The following is a 20,936-nucleotide window of genomic DNA, read 5'->3' as shown; positions in this document are numbered from 1 at the left end:
ACAACCAATACAAAACATCCCAGAACGTCACAAAGCCAGTGCACCAACATTCATATACTTCCTTCCCAGAAGACGCCCCCAACCCCCAATTGCTCTTACTTCCTGTTTACTTCCAGTAAGTTTGGTTACCTTTCCCCTCAGCTGTTAGTAGGTCAGAAGTAAAAAATCAGAAAGTGCCATAGAGCAGTAAAAAGAGAAAGAGCAAGGGAAACCTTGTCTCTAAATCTCTGGCGAGGGAGGAGACCTGAAAACCAATAATAAACATATTTAACTAGTTATAAAGCAGAGCTATTGAGAACGGCTGACAGCATTACTTGCTTTATTAGGTAAAGAAAGAGATAAAAGCCTTGGCCCTTTGTAGGATGTAAATTAATTGTTTTTCTGATAAATTCAATCACTCTATTTTTTATTAAAATAATTTCATTTTTAAGAAGAGCATGTTGTGCTGTATTTGCACTGTTTAAAATAGTTTATGCTAAAATAAATGTTTCTTTTCCAGGCGCAGTAGTGCTGCGTGTTGCAAAATCCTGGTTTAGAATTGGATCATTAGAAATTTTGACTCATTCTGGTGAACTGGATTTACTAAGGTTAGAAAACCACTTTTGTTTTTTTTTTTAATGGTAGAAGACAGTGGAAAGAAATGCTTGTTTATGTGCTGTGAAGTTAAAATATTTTTGGTTTTCTTGTAAGACTTCAAATTTCAATTAATAGATATTTTTAACATCTATTAGATACGTGTGTGTCTACTATCGTGTGGGTTTCTAGGAGGCTGAAAAAGATGTGTTTAGACTCAGTAGACTCTCTTCTCAAGAAGTGTTTTTATCTAGTATGAAACCCAGTTGGAACTGAGGGCCTCTGTGCCACCCAGACACCAGGTGGAAGCAACTCGAACTCCTGAATTCTGCAGCCTCACGAGGTTCCAGAGCTCTCCTCCAACATCAGGGGTTCCCAGGATGAGTGCTCTGGCTCATGTGTCTTCTTTCCTGGGCTCCAGTTTTGACATGTGTGTGATGCCTGTTACATACTGGGTTGACCCAGTCCCTTCAACAGGGCGAGAGCAAACAAACGGTAGACTGAAACTGCACACAGCATTTATGAACAAATCTTACTGAAGATTTCTTCAGGTAAGACAGAGGAACAATGCCCTCAAAAGATCAAAAGCTCTCCCCCTTGTGTCACGCAGCGTAGCTTCCACCAAACTCCAATGTCTTGGGGCCTACGGAATCAGCACTCACAAAATTCTGTCTTCCTCAAAGCTGACTTAGCAGGATGTTTCTTCAAACAAAAACATTTCCTCCTTTAAGAGGAATTCTGTTTCCATTTGTTAAGATCATACAGTTTTAAAAAGCCACTAGAAATAATATAAGAAAATTCTCTTGGACAAACTAGAATCATTTGGATCATGAATCCTCACTGTAGTTATCAGCTTGAAAGTGAAGTGAAAGTGAAAGTCGCTTAGTTGTGTCCAACTCTTTGCGACCCCATGGACTGTAGAGTCCATGGAATTCTCCAGGCCAGAATACTGGAGTGGGTAGCCTTTCCCTTCTTCAGGGAATCTTCCCAATCCAAGTATTGAACCCAGGGCTCTTGCATTGCAGGCGGATTCTTTACCAGCTGATCCACAAGGGAAGCCCAAGAATACTGGAGTGGGTATCCTATCCCCTCTCCAGCGAATTTTTCCAACCCAGAAATCGAAAACCAGGGTCTCCTCCATTGCAGGCGGATTCTTTACCAACTGAGCTATCAGGGAAGTTATCAGCTTAGTAAGTCCAAATTCCTGGTCCACGAAGAGTATGGGGAGAGAGAAAAGCAGAGAAGTCATCACCATTGTCATGACTCTTCTCCCAAGTCTCTTTAGCAAGTGTTTACTGGACTCAGTGGTGCTGGAGAAGACTCTTGACAGCCCTTTGGACTGCAAAGAGATCAAACCATGTCAATCCTAAAGGAAATCAGTCCTGAATATTCGTTGGAAGGACTGCTGCTGAAGCCGAAGCTCCAATACTCTGGCCACCTGATGCAAAGAACTGACTCATTGGAAAAGAACCTGATGCTGGGAAAGATTGAAGGCAAAAGAAGGGGACAGTAGAGGAGGAGATGGTTAGATAGCAGCACTGACCTGGTGGACATGAATTTGAGCAAATCCCAAGAGACAGTGAAGGACAGGGGAGCCTGGCACGCCTCAGTCCATGGGGTCTCAAGAGTCAGACTAGACTTAGTGACTGAACAACAACACTGAACTGAGGGTCATCCGAGCTTATTGAGAGAGGAGTCTCCTCTCAAAGGGCGCTGTTTCTAACTTTTCATTTTTCTGGGGGGTGGTCATTCCACTCAGATTTACCAGATCACTGAAATTGTTCCATCTGGTGTTCATACTTCAATTATATCTCACTCACTCTCTCTGACATTTGATGTATACTGGTGACCAGTTTATCCTGAAAATGCCTATGTTGGCTACCACAACCATGTATATATTCCGTTTTGTTTCCCAAGTGCCTGAAGCAGGTCTCTAATCCACTCTAAATAAACTCTAATCCACTCCTATTGTTTTTTTTTTTTTTTCACTCCTATTGTTTTGAATGGGTTTTAATAATTCCCAAATCATATCTGCAGTCCCCAGCTTTTTTTCAGGATTCTCTCTCATCCAGTGCAAGAAACACTAGTAGTCGACTAAGCAGAGTAGTCAGTTAAAGTACAGAATGGAACATGATACACAACTTTAATATTTTAACTTCAAACACTGACCAATTTCTTGGAAACCTTATTTGTGAAGCCTTACATGACCTTCTATACATAAATAATCATTCCCTACTCTGTTATCTTTGTCCTTTTTATATATTTCTATGATTGCATGTATTAGACAGTGAGGTCGTTATTTCTTTGGATGTTTTTCTCCCCAGTAGACTCTGCTCTTTAATGTCTGGGTTTGGCTTTTGTCATTTTTCCTAGCACTTGGAGTTTCTCCATAGATGTTTGCTGAACCGATCTGAGTTGCATCATAAGATGGCATCTAATATGATCTTAGAAACGTATTTCCAGTTGTGATTGGCATTGAGGAAATATTTCTCTGTGGCTGGGCATAAAATCTTATTTAATTTTTAAAATGATAAGCATGCATTCTAATGAATTCATGAATGTTGGGAGTGGGCTGAGATGATTGATATTCGATACTGTATTCTGAGGAACACTGATGGCTATCTCCCCTTATCTCTAGGATGTTATTAGACTTCATCATACAGGAGTACTTCCCCTTAGTAGATGTCAAGGAACCTAACAGATATGTGGTAAGTTTGTTTTTAAAACAAAGGGCAATACTCTTTTTCTCTATTGCCTGGCCACCATCAAGGTTACAACCTAGCGCTTAAAAAACTAAAGTTAAAAAGGAAAACGTAGAGCACTTTGAACATGTTGTGAAAGGAAAAGATGATGAACTACCTTGAAAACAAGACTTGGATAAGGAAGTTGTAAGACCATCCCCATGGAAAAGAAATGCAAAAAAGCAAAATGGCTGTCTGGGGAGGCCTTACAAATAGCTGTGAAAAGAAGAGAAGCGAAAAGCAAAGGAGAAAAGGAAAGATATAAACATCTGAATGCAGAGTTCCAAAGAATAGCAAGAAGAGATAAGAAAGCCTTCTTCAGCGACCAATGCAAAGAAATAGAGGAAAACAACAGAATGGGAAAGACTAGAGATCTCTTCAAGAATATCAGAGATACCAAAGGAATATTTCATGCAAAGATGGGCTTGATAAAGGACAGAAATGGTATGGCCTAACAGAAGCAGAAGATATTAAGAAGAGATGGCAAGAATACACAGAAGAACTGTACCAAAAGGATCTTCACGACCCAGATAATCACGATGGTGTGATCACTGACTTAGAGCCAGACATCCTGGAATGTGAAGTCAAGTGGGCCTTGGAAAGCATCACTATGAACAAGGCTAGTGGAGGTGATGGAATTCCAGTTGAGCTATTCCAAATCCTGAAAGATGATGCTGTGAAAGTGTTGCACTCAATATGCCAGCAAATCTGGAAAACTCAGCAGTGGCCACAGGACTGGAAAAGGTCCGTTTTCATTCCAATCCCAAAGAAAGGCAATGCCAAAGAATGCTCAAACTACCGCACAATTGCACTCATCTCATACGCTAGTAAAGTAATGCTCAAAATTCTCCAAGCCAGGCTTCAGCAATATGTAAACCATGAACTTCCTGATGTTCAAGCTGGTTTTAGAAAAGGCAGAGGAACCAGAGATCAAATTGCCAACATCCGCTGGATCATGGAAAAAGCAAGAGAGTTCCAGAAAAACATCTACTTCTGCTTTATTGACTATGCCAAAGCTTTTAAGTGTGTGGATCACAATAAACTGTGGGAAATTCTGAAAGAGATGGGAATACCAGACTACCTGACCTGCCTCTTGAGAAATTTGTATGCAGGTCAGGAAGCAACAGTTAGAACTGGACATGGAACAAAAGACTGGTTCCAAATAGGAAAAGGAGTACGTCAAGGCTATATATTGTCACCCTGCTTATTTAACTTATATGCAGAGTACATCATGAGAAACGCTGGACTGGAAGAAACACAAGCTGGAATCAAGATTGCCGGGAGAAATATCAATAACCTCAGATATGCAGATGACACCACCCTTATGGCAGAAAGTGAAGAGGAACTCAAAAGCCTCTTGATGAAAGTGAAAGTGGAGAGTGAAAAAGATGGCTTAAAGCTCAACATTCAGAAAACAAAGATCATGGCATCCAGTCCCATCACTTCATGGGAAATAGATGGGGAAACAGTGTCAGACTTTATTTTTCTGGGCTCCAAAATCACTGCAGATGGTGACTGCAGCCATGAAATTAAAAGACGCTTACTCCTTGGAAGGAAAGTTATGACCAACCTAGATAGCATATTCAAAAGCAGAGACATTACTTTGCCAACAAAGGTTCGTCTAGTCAAGGCTATGGTTTTTCCTGTGGTCATGTATGGATGTGAGAGTTGGACTGTGAAGAAGGCTGAGCGCCGAAGAATTGATGCTTTTGAACTGTGGCGTTAGAGAAGACTCCTGAGAGTCCCTTGGACTGCAAGGAGATCCAACCAGTCCATTCTGAAGGAGATCAGCCCCGGGATTTCCTTGGAAGGAATGATGCTAAAGCTGAAACTCCAGTACTTTGGCCGCCTCATGCGAAGAGTTGACTCATTGGAAAAGACTCTGATGCTGGGAGGGATTGGGGGCAAGAGGAGAAGGGGACGACAGAGGATGAGATGGCTGGATGGCATCACTGACTCGATGGACGTGAGTCTGAGTGAACTCAGGGAGTTGGTGATGGACAGGGAGGCCTGGCGTGCTGGGATTCATGGGGTCGCAAAGAGTTGGACACCACTGAGCGACTGATCTGAAGTGTGACTACATCCTGACTACATATGTTGTTTTTTGTAACTTGTCACATATATTCTTTTCTCACACATTTGATATATAGATATTTCTATAGTAGTGGCTGTAAAAAAAAAACATACATCATATGCAAATGAGATTTTCTATTCATATGGAATTTTGATCTATTCATATGGAAATTTTTTGATCTGCATAATCTTTTTCTTTTAACAGCTACAAAGAAATTCCATTATTTTTCTTGGTGACTTATTTCAAAGTTTAATAACTCATTTTGTTTACATTTAACTCCATGTTTACATTTAACTCAGCATAAAACTTTATGCTGAATTCTAATGTTTTTCCTTTTCTTACTGTGCATGGAGAAAATCTGATCATAATACTGTGCCTGAGCCTTTTATATGTTATTTCTGGGTCAATAATTCTATGTTCTTCCGTTGTTTTCTTACACGTACTAATTTCCATCCCTTTAATCATCTTTTGGCCCACCTTTGAGGGGATCTTTCCGTGTTGGAAACAGAAAGATCCTAAAAGCATAGACACTACTGAGGAGTCTGAAAATTTTCTAAATTTTATTTTAGGATTTCTTTTCTATTGTGGTGTTTGAGACGGCACAGCTCATTGCCTTGTGGATGTCTGTTGGTTTTGCTCATGGTAAGTTATCTACTGATGTTTCAGTCTTCTGATAAGAAAGTAGAATCAATCTGTTGAAGCCAGAAGACTTCTTTTTTGTGTGTATTTTAAATATTCCCACCAGTGAGCAGGAATAACATTTATAATATATGAATTTGTTTTTAGCAAAAGAGAAACAATTCTCTCATGTTTAAAATGATTTTGAATGGAACAGATACACAAAATAGAATAAGCATCCTTGATTTGATGGGGGTATTGTTACCTGTAAAGCTTTTTACCCTTGTGAGTATATATTATATTACGTCTTTTAAAAGCTTTTTTAAAAAAAAAAAAAAAAACCTTAATCATAAAAGCACTATCTGCGCTTATGGTAAAGAATTTAAAATATACAGAAGTGCCTGTGAGTTCTGTCTTCCAGGATATTCTTGATCTTCCAGGATCATTAGTAATGATTTCATCTCAATTCTTCTAGACTTTTTTTGGATGGTATTCATACATCTATAAAAACAGGGCTGGCTTGTGTGTGTTGTAAGCCATTCACTGTGTGGGGTTACACTGGAAGGAATATCTGCCTGAACTGGGAATGCTATGCTATGCTAAGTTGCTTCAGTCGTGTTTGACTCTGTGCAACCCCATAGACGGCAGCCCACCAGGCTCCCCTGTCCCTGGGAGTCTCCAGGCAAGAACACTGGAGTGGGTTGTCATTTCCTTCTCCAATGCAGGAAAGTGAAAAGTTAAAGTGAAGTTGCTCAGTCGTGCCCAACTCTTAGCAACCCCATGGACTGCAGCCCACCAGGCTCCTCCGTCCATGGGATTTTCCAGGCAAGAGTACTGGAGTGGGGTGCCAAAAGCAAATCATATATATACTAAGATCTCTGGCTAAATACCAAAGAGGGTTCTCACGTTGCAAAACCTCTTGAACTCTGCCTTAATTACATACTCACTATGTCTCACTTGGGATGGGTTGGGGTGGTGAGCAGGGAGGTGTTTCAGAGTTTTTGCTTTTACGAATTATGCTGCAGTGACCACAGTGCAGCTGTATCTGAAGGTGAGTTTCTGAGGATAAACTCCTGAAAGTGGAATGGCTGGATTAGAGAGTATATATATACTGAACACTTTGACAAGCTGAGTCATCCTGCTCTGAAAAAGGGTGAAACCGTCTACCGTGGACACTGCTGCCACCACATCCAATTCTCCTACATTAGGCTGGTGTATGCACGCCCAGCCTCCCTCCTTCCCCGCACTCTGCCATGACCCCCTCCCCTAGGAGGTCACACTCCCTCCCCACTCTGCTGGTGGTCTGCAGCTAAGGACTGTTAGTTATGGGGTACATGGATATGTACCAATATGGATATTTTTACCTTTCCCCCACTCTCACAACTTTTGAAACTTAATGTTACTTTAGTAGTCTCAGTTGCATTCCAAACTACATATATTTTCAAATAAATGCTAGAAATTCAGGACAAATGAGAGGAACTTTTATTTCTTGGGGCTTTTATTCCTGTAGTATTTGAAATCTTTGGGGAGGGGAAGTATACAACAAAAGGCTAAATTTAATTTTAAAATACAGTTTTAATATATATTAAGCTACTTGACTTCACCAGTTAAACTTTCAATTGATAAACTGATTTTGTTTCATTTCTAAAACAGATGCATCTTCATGACCTCTCCTATTCTGTATAGTTTTATACAGTTAAAAATGCTTTATTATTTTATTATCATGCTTTTGGCATTTTGTTGTTGTTGTTAGGTGTTTGCAATACTGATAACTTCAGTTTGTTATCCATTACAATTGACTATGGTCCATTTGGTTTTATGGAGGCCTATAATCCAGGTATGTATGATTTATATGTATATTCTTTATTTCACTAAAAAAAATTATCACTGGTTTATTTTAGATAAACCATTATGGCTAACACAAGGCTGAGGTAGTAGAAAGAATTGGGTTCATTGATTAAACAGTTGTGTTATGTGCTACTCAATCTTCCAGGTGCCACAGGGAGATAATATTGAGTCCTCAAAGATGGGAACTCCCATCCATGGGTGGTGCAGAGATTAGGACTCTGAGCTTTCACTGCCAAGGGCACAGGTTCAATCCCTGGTCTGGGAACTAAGATCCCGCAAGCCCCTAGGAGTGGCAAAAAAACCCAGAAAGCCAAAAAATTACTTATTAAGAGAAGATGCCATGAAGGGAGGAAGGGCCTTCATTGTCAGACAGACATGAGTCTGAACTCTGGCATCTGATCGATCCTTAATCTGTGCCCTTGGTCAAGTAATTTAACCTCCCCCTTACTAATCTGTTATAGGATCAGGGTTGGGGAACATGCTGTTGAGATGGAGTGTGAAGTACATGTGATAACCCAGAAATTCTTGTAGGTTAGAAATGTGTGCCTTTATTAGGCAAATATTCATATTTTAAAAGATTTTCATGAGCATGGGTATTAAGTATTTACATTACTCTTGAGTTAAATGTTTAAATGTCAGAAATGTTTTTATCTAATAAATATAAATTCATTAAGTTTAAATGTAAACTTAAAAATGAAGAAAGAACTATTATAATTGTCATCATTGTAAAACGGTTGTATTTTTGTTCTAAACAGATTTTGTACCAAACACATCTGATGATGAAAGAAGATATAAAATAGGAAATCAGGCCAATATTGGGATGTTTAATTTAAACAAGTTATTACAAGCACTAAACCCATTATTGAATCCTAGGCAAAAGCAACTGTGAGTAAACCTAAAATCTACTAATTAAATCAGTGTGAAAATATATCTGTATAGTGATCACTTTTTTAAAACCAAGAAACATTTTAAAAACAATCTTTAATATTTAATAATGAAGGCTTCCAAACTATATGTATGTTTATATATATATATTTTTTTTGGGGGGGGGAGGGTACATTGTTGGCCTTTTTCCATACTTATAAGGATAAAATGTTCTCCTATTTATTGTTTTTTAGGTGTTGTGAAATCATAGTTTATTTCTTCTTTGATCCAAAGGTTATTTATTACTGTTTTTCTGAATTTCTAAGTAGTCGGGCTTTTTATTTAACAGACATATATAGGCTATTCACATTGACTATAATAATTGATATATTTTATTCCTTCTGTTTTATGTTGTGCATTATCTTTAACTTTCCCCCTACTTTCCTTACCTTTTAATGATTTGAGCAGCTCACTCATTCCTCCCCCACCCCATCCACTTTGATTTGGAAACTACTACATTTCCCAACCCCCACAGTTATCTTCCCTTCTCTGCCACTTTCTCTACTGTTAAAAGAGAACAAGTTTTTCAGATATTTTCCCTCACTAAACATCTATTTGTGTGTTATTTTCCCTTCCATCCCATTCAGGCAAATAAAATGTCATTGTACTGGGTGAGGTATCTAATGCATTGTTTGGGGTCTAAGATAAGTTTTAAAATACACCAGATTCTTTTGGTATTATGGAGACATATTAGCATTTATCCTCTAAGCTAATTGTATATAGTGATATTTCAGGAGTGACATGATTTGACCTGTACTGTCTTCAAATCTTTGAGACAGTAAATTTATATGGACAATTTTCTCTAAGATATGATATATAATTAAATCACTAAAATAGAATCAGTAGACATATCGAACATCATTTAATATATGAGAAGGTTCACTTTGTTCACATAAAATGTAACTCAAGAATGTGAATATTAAATTCAGGTTTACCTATGCTCTCCTTTCTTCTCCCTACAGTGCCACTCAGATCCTTAAGGAGTATCCCGTTCTTTACTATACAAGGTTCGTTTGTTTGAACACATATTAAAGCATCCTGCTTGGTTTGAGGGCAATTCTTAAAATAGTGAGAATTTTAATAACGAATTGGCGTTTTCCCTTTTAGATTTAGAGAACTGTTCAAAGCCAAATTGGGATTACTTGGAAAAAGCGAGGGTGATGATGATTTAATTGCATTTCTCTTACATGTGAGTTTATTATCGTTTTATCTTTTTTTCCTGATTAACATTTGACTGAAGACACTGTATATTCTTGGAATGACTGAGGTTACTAAATGTAATTATTTTCATTAGCTCATGGAAAAGACAGAAGCTGACTTTACAATGACATTTCGGCAGCTCAGTGAGATCACTCAAAGCCAATTACAGGAACTAGTCATTCCTCAGGTATTTATTCATGCCTTTTGGCTTTTTTCTTAACTCACTTTTCTTTAACAGGTTTGATAAGGCATAATTTACATACCCTAAAATCCCATTCATTTTAAGTGTACAATTCAGTGATTTTTAAATAATGTGCAGATTTTTTGCAGCTATGCCACAGTTCAGTTTTAGAGCAATTCCATCACTCTAAAAGATCCTTTGTGCCCATTTGCAGTGAATCCCTTTTTTCTGCTTCTGTTCTCAAGCAACTACTAATCTTCTTTCTGTCTCTTAAGATTTCCTTTCTAGACATTCTCTGTAAATGGAATCATATGATATGTAATCTTTAGTATCTGGCTTATTTTTGAGGTTCACCCATGTCATAACCTATATCAGTGGTTCTTTCCTCTTTATTACTTTTAAGATCTCTTAAGTATATCTTAAAATATTATTTTCTGTTTATTACTTTATAACTCCCTTATAAGGATAGACCACGTTCTGTTTATCCAGTTACTAGTTGATGGACATTTGGATCATTTCCATTTTCTGGCTATTGTGGATATGGATATTAACTAGAAGTAATGCTCAAAATTCTCCAAGCAAGGCTTCAACAGTACACAAACCAAGAACTTCCAGATGTTCAAGCTAGATTTAGAAAAGGCAAAGGAACCAGAGGTCAGATTGCCAACATCTGCTGGATCATCGAAAAAGCAAGAGAGTTCCAGAAAAACATCTACTTTTGCTTTATTGACTACGCCAAAGCCTTTGACTGGGTGGATCACAACAAACTGAAAAATTCTTCAAGAGACGGGAATACCAGACCACGTGACCTGCCTCCTGAGAAATCTGTATGCAGGTCAAGAAGCAACAGTTAGAACTGGACATGGGACAACAGACTGGTTCCAAATTGGGAAAGGAGTACAATATACAAGGCTGTATATTGTCACCCTGCTTATTTAACTTAAATGTAGAGTATATCATGCAAAATGCCGGGCTGGATGAAGCACAAGCTGAAATCAAGATTGCCGGGAGAAATATCAGTAACCTCAGATATGCAGATGACACCACCCTTATGGCAGAAAGTGAAGAACTAAAGAGCCTCTTGATGAAAAGTGAAAGAGGAGAGTGAAAAAGCTGGCTTAAAACTCAACATTCAGAAAACTAAGATCATGGCATCCAGTCCCATCACTTCATGGCAAATAGATGGGGAAACAATGGAAACAGCGACAGACTTTATTTTCTTGGGCTCCAAAATCACTGTAGATGGTGACTGTAGCCATGAGATTAAAAGACACTTGCCCCTTGGAAGAAAAGTTATGACCAACCTAGACAGCATATTAAAAAGCAGAGATATTACTTTGCTGACAAAGGTCTGTCTAGTCAAAGCTATGGTTTTTCCAGTAGTCATGTATGGATGTGAGAGTTGGACTGTAAAGAAAGCTGAGCACCGAAGAATTGATGTTTTTGAACTGTGATGTTGGAGAAGACTCTTGAGGGTCCTCTGGACCACAAGGAGATCCAACCAGTCCATCCTAAAGGAAATCAGTCCTGAATATTCATTGGCAGGACTGATGCGGAAGCTGAAACTCCAATACTTGGATGCGAAGAACCGACTCATTGGAAAAGACCCTGATGCTGGGAAAGATTGAAGGCAGGAGGAGAAGGGGACGACAGAGGATGAGATGGTTGGATGGCATCACCGACATGATGGACATGAGTTTGAGTAAACTCCAGGAGTTGGTGATGGACAGGGAAGCCTGGCATCTTGCTGTCCATGGGGTCACAAAGAGTTGGACACAACTGAGCAACTGAACTGAACTGAACTAACCAGAAGACTCCTACTTATTATAGATTTTTATAAATTAGATCTACTTATAGGGTGTGAATCTTTTATATTGATCATTTTTTTTATTATTTTCAGATAAAAACATAGCCATATTTTTAAAAATTTGTTTCTTCATTATATTTTATGATCTTTTCTGTGTTAACCAAAGAAATATATACATATATACACACATAAAATTATGTGTGTATATATATATATATATAGTACTCACAGGTGTGAAATAGCCATAAATTATGTTTTTAGAAGTGATTTGAATAAAAGAATGTCTACTTATACAGTAAAATATTAACTATTAAGCATCTTGGATATAATTTTAAAATTAGAAATGATTTGCCTATCAGAACTAATTATCATATAATGTGTAGAAAACTGACACAAAGTAATGTTAACGTGATCTGAACAAGTTCTTGACAAATGTTAATATTTAAATTACTGAATATTGGGAAAATCTAGGAGAGTAGATCATAACGCCTTTATTTAATAGTTCATTTCTGTGTCTTCTGAATTTGAAATTTTTTCAACCCCGTTAACACTTAGCTAGAGCTAACTGCTTATTTCTGTTCCCTTAACCATTATGTATATTTCTGTAACACTTCTAAAATGGCACTGAAGTATCTGTTTACACATTTTCCTTTTTAAAAGCAGAGGCTATGTCTTATTAATTTTTATATGCTTCCCAACTAACATAGTTCCTAACACATAGCTGACATAATGAATTGATAGATAAATAAATAAAAGTTACAGATTAAATTTTGAAAGTAAATAATAAATTAAGCAAGTTAAGCATTAAGCAAGTTCCCTATTTAAAGGAAGGGTTTTGATAAGTATTCACATGTAATGTCTATTTATAAGAACTCTGTATATTTTTTTATTTCTTTTAAATCATTCCATGACATGGATTTCCATGAATTAGAATTTGAGTTGAATGTTATATAAAGAAAAGGAAAACACTGTTCCTTTTTACTGCTTCTGCTTGAAACAGAGAACCTCAAAAGAAATCTGGATGTTATAAATTATTAATATTGGAACGTACAATTTAAGGAACATACAGTTAAAATAAGCAGTCTATTACTGTATTTTCTCTAGGAATTCTGGGCACTGAAAATGATCTCAAAGCACAAACTCTTTCCTGCCTGGGTGTCCCAGTACCTTTCGAGACTCAAGAGGTAAAGTAACCTAATCTTACTTCTTGAAAGAGCATGTAATGTGTTACTTTAGCATCATCAACCCATCAGATTCCTCACTTCCTTTCCATTTTCCAACACTTCCTTCTAACTCCCGGGAAGTCTGCTCTGGATGAGGCGTGTCTGCTAACATCTCACCCACACTGAGAGCACCCCTCTGTTCACCTCAGCTCTGCTAACACCGCCCAAGGACCAACCCCCTCAAAGCCTTGAAGCTCTGGAGAGAGCACACCAGGATTTCATCCAGTGTCTCGTAACTGTCCTCACATCTTCTACAATTGTCAGAAGTTGCTCTGCTTCATAACCATCACAATGAATCGGAAGCAACAAACAGCAAAGAGTATGCAGTTGTAGGTGGCACACGAAAAAGTTGAAGAGGGAGACCACAGCATGCACAGAAGCAAATAGCCTTTCACAGTTTAATGACAGCTGAGGGTTTTCATAAAGCTGACCGTGAGTAACAAAGAACAAGTTATTTTCAGAAAACTGTGTTTAAGATAAAAATAGGTGCCAGGGAGTTTAAATTCTTTTTTTAAGACAAAATTATTTTTTTTAATTGGTAAAAATAAAACTTTTGGGCTTATCTCAAATAACTAAATCGGCTTCCCTGGTGGCTCATACAGCAAAAAATTTGTGGGCAATGTGGGAGGCCTGGGTTCATTCCCTGGGTTGGGAAGATCCCCTGGAGAAGGGAATGGCAACCCACTCCAGTGTTCTTGCCTGGAGAATCCCATAGAGAGAGGAGCCTGGCAGGCTACAAGACCATGAGGTTGCAGAGTAGGATACAACTGAGTGACTAAGCACAGCACAACACAAATAACTAAATAAGGCATTATTTTATGTATTGTTTAATCAAACAGTATTTTCTGTCTTCCTTTCAGGTACTGATTCAGTGTAATTAAAACTTTTTCTTTTCAATATTTGTCTTGTGAAATAATATTCACCCTTTTGGAAAAATGATATGATTTGGGGAGACAGTGATTAATTCCGTCCTTTGTTCTGTTCATTTTTTAGTAACATCAGTGACTCAGATTCTGAAAGAAGAAAAAGAATGACAGGTAAGTAATCCTTTTGATTTTTTTCATCTTTAAAGATTCTTATATAAAAGTGATAAGCTTTGGAACCTGGGAAGTAATTACTTGAGGGAACTGAATTTGTTGTTTTGCTTTTAACTACAGTAACTTTAGATGAGTGTATTTTCATAGAGCTGAAGTGTCAAATAGAAGCCTTTCTGGTTTGAGCAGGTGACTTAGTTTGAGTATGATACCCCTGCTTTCAATACATTTGCCGATTGATGTTTAAATAATATGGTCTTCAAAGATGGTGGAGAGACAAGGAAGATGATGTGGTTTATGGCAGAAAGAACATGAGTTTTAGAATCTGACAGATGACTCTCATCTTGCCACTTTTTTTGCTGTATAATATAAAGTTTCAATGCTCTCAGCTATTTTTAAAGGGGGCATATTTTGTAGGAATGTTGTAATCGTGAGTAATAATATTTGTAAGTTATCTTGTTACAGTGCCTGGGCCTTAATACACATCCACTAAATGACGGAGCTAAAAAAAAAAATCACCTTTATATACTGCTTTCAGTTTACCATGCAACATCATGCTTGGTAAAAGAAATGGAAGAAAAAAATGGAAGTTAGTTCTTTCTGCACTGTGGGCTCTAAAGGATCAAATAAGTTAAGACAGAAGGACTCCAGTCCTGGAGAGGAGAGCTAGTAAGTTGGTATCATCAGGGCGGCTGATCCATGTGGATGAAATAAGGGGATGCTAATATCCCACATTAAGTTAGTGGATGAGATTGCTTCTTGACTCAGGACATCATTGTAGAAATAAAAGCAAGCAGAGTTTTTACAAGGAAGTGAATAACCTATTTGGGGCTCAGCATGGGTTCAGTTGCCAGGCACTTATGTACATTGATGCAGTCATACAGAATTTATAGGGAAGCTCAGTATGGATACTCTCAGCAATTAAGAGAAAAAAAGAAATTGAAAGAAGAAAATATGCCTGACAGGGAGGCCTGGCGTGCTGCGGTTCATGAGGTCACAAAGAGTCAAACACGACTGAGCGACTGAACTGACTGACTTTAGGATTTGGATTTGTTTGGTCATGACAGGATGGATGAGATGGTAAAATGAAAGATATTTAAGTGAATTCAAGGCTGCAGCTTTGAGTAAAAGAAATAATTAAGTGTTGAACAGTGTACTTTTAATTTCCACAATGAGCAATGGTCAAGTTCCAGACCAGATTTTACAAATGTATGGAATTAGGTAGCTCTTCAAAGAATTCTATAAGCAGATATACAATTTTCTGATTTCAGATAGTTTGTATGTGTATAATTTGATCCAAGCTACTTCTGTTTGCAGCTGCAAGTCCTAGTATATTTTAACAGTATTCCATTGCCAGGTTTCTATAGTGTTAAGATTGTCAGACTTTAAATTGGGTGAGCTAATTTAAGATAACTACTTTTAAGATAACTACAAGATAACTACTCCCTCTGCCTAAGCTGACTGCGTCCACAATTTTCTTTGCATGCCAATTTCCTTTTCATCTATGGACTGTATATATTTATTGTATGTATGTGTTCTTATTTTAAAAGGGTTCTCTATGAATTCTTTATGTTTTTATGTATTCTTTAAAATTTGGAAAATGCAAATTTGTAGAAAGAATAAAAACACTTCCATCACTCAAGCACAACTGCTATTCACTCTTTGATGCATTTCCTTCTGGTCTCTCTTTTTCTGTGTGTATTGATTATGAGAAAATATTGTAGTAATCATATTATGGTATAATTTTAGATCTTTTTTAACTAAAAATAAACATTTTTCTTACTTCACCCTTTATAATGTAACATTTTTAGTGACTGCATAATGTATCTTTGAAAGGATGTGTATTGTTTCACTTCAGTTCAGTTCAGTCGCTCAGTCGTGTCTGACTCTTTGCGACCCCATGAACCACAGCACACCAGGCCTCCCTGTCCATCACTAACTCCCGGAGTCCACCCAAACCCATGTCCATTGAGTCAGTGATGCCATCTAACCATCTCATCCTCTGTCGTCCCCTTTTCCTCCTGCCCTCAATCTTTCCCAGCATCAGGGTCTTTTCAAATGAGTCAGCTCTTCACATCAGGTGGCCAAAGTAATGGAGTTTCAGTTTCAACATCAGTCCTACCAGTGAACACCCAGGACTGATCTCCTTCAGGATGGACTGGTTGGATCTCCTTACAGTCCAAGGGACTCTCAAGAGTCTTCTCCAACACCACAGTTCAAAAGCATCAATTCTTTGGTGCTCAGCTTTCTTTATAGTCCAATTCTCACATCCATACATGACCACTGGAAAAACCATAGCCTGGACTAGACGGACCTTTGTTGACAAAGTAATGTCTCTGCTTTTTAATATGCTGTCTAGGTTGGTCATAACTTTCCTTCCAAGGAGTAAGTGTCTTTTAATTTCATGGCTGCAGTCACCATCTGCAGTGATTTTGGAGCCCAGAAAAATAAAGTCAGCCACTGTTTCCCCATCTACTTGCCATGAAGTGATGGGACTGGTCTAAGATGCCATGGTCTTAGTTTTCTGAATGTTGAACTTTTTAAGGCAACTTTTTCATTCTCCTCTTTCACTTCTTCTTCACTTTCTGCCATAGGGGTAGTGTCATGTGTATATCTGAGGTTATTGATATTTCTCCTGGCAATCCTGAGTCCAGCTTGTGCTTCCTCCAGCCCGGAATTTCTCATGATGTACTTTGCATGTAAGTTAAATAAGCAGGGTGACAATATATAGCCTTGACGAAGTCCTCTTCCTTTTTGGAACCAGTCTGTTGTTCCATGTCCAGTTCTAACTGTTGCTTCCTGATCTGCATACAGGTTTCTCAAGAGGCAGGTCAGGTGGTCTGGTATTCCCATCTCTTTCAGAATTTTCCACAGTTTGTTGTGATCCACACAGTCAAAGGCTTTGGCGTAGTCAATAAAGCAGAAATAGATGTTTCTCTGGAACTCTCTTGCTTTTTTGATGATCCAGGGATGTTGGCAGTTTGTTGTTTCACTTAGTTCCCTATTAATAGGTATCTATGTTGCTTCTCAGAGAAGGCAATGGCAGCCCACTGCAGTACTCTTGCCTGGAAAATCCCATGGATGGAGGATCCTGGAAGGCTGCAGTCCATGGGGTGGCTGAGGTTCGGACACAACTGAAGTGACTTAGCAGCAGCAGCAGCATGTTGCTTCTAATTTTCCATAATATAAATAATGCTTTTGAATGTTTAAATTTGTTTCCAAAGACTACATTCCTAGAGAAATAGGATTACTTGGGTCACAGGGAAGTTCTGTTTCAGAAGTTGTTTTCCAATTTAGATTATCTGTCATGTCTTGGCAGATATTTAAAACCAAGTTGAAATGGAATTTGTATGTTCTATCCATTCAAGTAACTCAGAAGAATGCTGTTGAGAATCACAAAATGGTGATATCAGGAGTCTTCTCTGAATTCCCATTATGCCACTGGGGAAAAACTTGCCTCCTCTCCACCCACTTGATAAATTATTTTGGAAAAGGTTCACCTCAAATAAAGACATAGTTTCTGCAGTGTCCCAGTATTATAATACTTTTTAGTATGAAAAATGCATGGTTACCGTAAAAAATATAAATTTACAGAGAGTTTTGCTTGCATGTAACCCATCCTGTTTGTCATTGGCAACATCAGCATTAAACAGTCTTAGAGTCAGACCTTAATTCTGTTTGAAGATGTTAAAAGCAACAAATTTTTTCCTTTCTTCATGTGGGCTACAGGATGAATTTGCTACTTTCTCTGCACTGTATAAAATGCTTAGTGAACTGAACATGGTGAAGAACCAAATCGATGAAGCACTGAGAAGATAAACCATAATATTGTTCATAATGCTAAACAAAGGTTTTTCTGTGCCACAAGGTCAGAATACTGTGCATTGTTTGTAAACAATCAGAATTGACTGACACTGATCATTGTTCTCATTTGGGCCTTCCAGCAAAGTTCTTAAAGGTTATCTCATTTCAGTGGTAATTTCTTGTGGCCTGTGTGGACTTAGTAATCATTGTTCCACGATGCACCTCTCCCTCTTTGTTTAAGCTGTTAATCCTAGATATGTGCTGAAGAACTGGATGGCAGAATCCGCAGTGCAAAAAGCACAAAGGAATGATTTTTCAGAGGTAAGGTCGTTGACTTTTCTGGACTTATTTTTTTTCATTTTTAAATGTATCATCTTTTAAACACACTTATTTTTTTTTCTTTGCAGACTTACTAACCACGTCATTGCTAGCACTAGCTTCCCAGGATTCTCATTGCCTGGTCTCTCTTTCTGTTTTCAGTGGAGCATTTTCTTGTATTTCAAAATTTATTCTTTAATGTGTTTAAAAATTTTAATATTCATTTGATATCACATACCTACATTATTTGAACTCCTGAGGGTCTGGGTCTGCTATTCACTGTTCACGTTGGGGGTTTTGGATTTTAGTCTCAGAAATCTGGTGAAGCCTGATTTGAGCATCTCTCCAAAGGGAGTTAGGTTTTGTTTTCACCAGGCTTCCACGGCTCTAGTGACCTGGGTCCACTGAAATGAGTCTTGACATCCATGAAGATGAAGGTACCATCTACACTCTTCAGCTTGGATGAATCTCACATATAATATTAGCAAAATAACCAAAGGAATACATATAATGTGTCACCACCCCAATTTCATGTAACACATGTAAAATCATATGTTTTTAGTGATACATGCATATATAATAGAAGTAACAAAAATGAAGAGAGATGATAACGTCACCTTTGGACGGTGGTTGCTTAGCAACAAGGAGGAAGTTTGGGTTAGGGAAGGATACTCAGGGCTTGAGCCATACGGGAAGCATTTTATTTCTGAAGCTGAGTAGAGGGCACACAGGTGTTTATCATTCTGTATACCTTCTGTGTCTTAAATATTTCCTAATTGTTTAAAAATGCATCACACACAATGTATTTTTTGGAAGAGGAATGGGCCTGGCACTCGTGCTGTCGCTCTTTGGGCCTGCAGACACTGGTGATGGTCACGGCCCTCTCCTGCCCACATGGGTCACAGCCTCAGAATCTTCATCACAGCGTACTGGGTAGCCACCACAACTCACCAGAGCCGGCATGACAGAACTGTTCTTGCCATTTCTGATGTGGAGCTTGCATTAACTTTTCAGTAGTTCAATTAGCCTGACAAAATACAGGTTTTCATCTTAGAAAATAAAATATTTTAAAGTGTAACCTTCTTAGAGTATTAGGGAGAAACAAAGAGAAAGGAGTTGTCGGTATTATCTTTAGATAAATCAGTCTAAGCTGGGGAACTAAACAGTGTTTAATAAGGTGTTTTGTTGACTTGTTTTGCCTTCCTTCCCTCTCTTTTGTTCACTCCCTCTTTTCTCTCTCTCCTCAAAATTATATTTAAGTAAGGATGCAGTGTCCACCGTGGGAGGGGAGGTGTCTTCCTAGGTTCAAGTAAACATTCAGCGTCCTAAGATTATTACAGGCTGCTCTTGGCCCTACTTGATTCAGAAAGACATAGGACAGAAGCACAGCTTACCAGCAGGCACCAGCAGGCTCCTCTTTGCAGTTCTCGCAGTGTCCCCACAGGCAGGCAGGGACAGTGGTAAAGCTCAGGTGCAGGAGGACACGATCCACGCTGGGAAGATGCAGGGGTGGCCCTGGCTGAAAAGCTGCATGTTCCACACAAACCAGTGGCTCCTATAACTCCATGGGCATAGTTTCCAATATCCCTGCAGAGACCTGCCTTATCCCACACGTCCTCACACTCAAGGAAGCCCGGCGTTCTCTCAGGTGTTTACAGTTCTCCCAGGCCAAGTGTTGTCAGTCATGAGCCATGTTGTAAGGTGATACAGTGGACAAACCACTTAGCAGGTTATTAGGAAACAGACCCAGAAAGTTAACCAAGGGTTAAATTCTAATTGCAGGAAAAGAAAAAGATTCTGTCAAACCTTTAGACCTATAACCTTTGACACATACCTCTTGTGTTTACCTTTCTGCATCAAACATTTCTTGAGAATCCACTCTCTGCAAGGTGCTGTAGAAAAGTATAAACATATATTCAGTTCAGTTCAGTTCAGTCGCTCAGTCGTGTCCGACTCTTTGCGACCCCATAAATCGCAGCACACCAGGCCTCTCTGTCCATCACCAACTCCCGGAGTTCACCCAGACTCACGTCCATCAAGTCAGTGATGCCATCCAGCCATCTCATCCTCTGTCGTCCCCTTCTCCTCCTGCCCTCATCCCTCCTAGCATCAGAGTCTTTTCCAATGAGTCAAGTCTTCGCATGAGGTGGCCCAAGTACTGGAGTTTCAGCTTTAGCATCATTCCTTCCAAAGAAATCCCAGGGCTGATCTCCTTCAGAATAGACTGGTTGGATCTTCTTGCAGTCCAAGGGACTCTCAAGAGTCTTCTCCAACACCACAGTTCAAAAGCATCAATTCTTCGGTGCTCAGCCTTCCTCACAGTCCAACTCTCAGATCCATACATGACCACAGGAAAAACCGTAGCCTTGACTAGACGAACCTTTGTTGGCAAAGTAATGTCTCTGCTTTTGAATATGCTATCCAGGTTGGTCATAACTTTCCTTCCAAGGAGTAAGCATCTTTTAATTTCATGGCTGCAGTCACCATCTGCAGTGATTTTGGAGCCTAAAAAAATAGTCTGACACTGTTTCCACTGTTTCTGCATCTATTTCCCATGAAGTGATGGGACGGGATGCCATGATCTTCGTTTT

The 20,936-nt window shown here is 38.7% G+C and overlaps 1 protein-coding gene across 33 annotated transcripts in view; it reads left to right on the top strand.

The window, feature by feature from the left end:
• Window positions 1-20,936, top strand: part of LOC147361128 (uncharacterized) — a 32,938-nt gene that overhangs the window by 8,466 nt on the left and 3,536 nt on the right. For 8 of the 33 annotated variants that reach the window (XM_086334706.1, XM_086334707.1, XM_086334692.1 and 5 more), the window contains 12 exons: window positions 500-587; window positions 3,212-3,281; window positions 5,958-6,030; window positions 7,760-7,843; window positions 8,610-8,739; window positions 9,741-9,785; window positions 9,886-9,967; window positions 10,073-10,165; window positions 13,071-13,150; window positions 14,183-14,226; window positions 16,818-16,922; window positions 18,269-18,348. In XM_086334706.1, coding sequence (XP_086190832.1) covers window positions 500-587; window positions 3,212-3,281; window positions 5,958-6,030; window positions 7,760-7,843; window positions 8,610-8,739; window positions 9,741-9,785; window positions 9,886-9,967; window positions 10,073-10,165; window positions 13,071-13,150; window positions 14,183-14,226; window positions 16,818-16,922; window positions 18,269-18,348 — 974 coding nt within the window. Of the gene's footprint in view, window positions 1-499; window positions 588-3,211; window positions 3,282-5,957; window positions 6,031-7,759; window positions 7,844-8,609; window positions 8,740-9,740; window positions 9,786-9,885; window positions 9,968-10,072; window positions 10,166-13,070; window positions 13,151-14,182; window positions 14,227-14,688; window positions 15,866-16,817; window positions 16,923-17,952; window positions 18,349-20,936 lie in introns of those variants that run through there. The other 25 variants (XM_086334709.1, XM_086334704.1, XM_086334705.1 and 22 more) reach the window with 10 other exon arrangements.

This window comes from Bos grunniens, chromosome 13 (genome assembly GCF_055505025.1).
Source record: "Bos grunniens cultivar Pamir isolate PY7600 chromosome 13, Bosgru_T2T1.0, whole genome shotgun sequence".
In the NCBI taxonomy this organism is placed as follows: Eukaryota; Metazoa; Chordata; class Mammalia; order Artiodactyla; family Bovidae; genus Bos; species Bos grunniens.
Note: the sequence above shows the minus strand (reverse complement) of the source record. Positions and strands in the feature narration are given on the sequence as shown.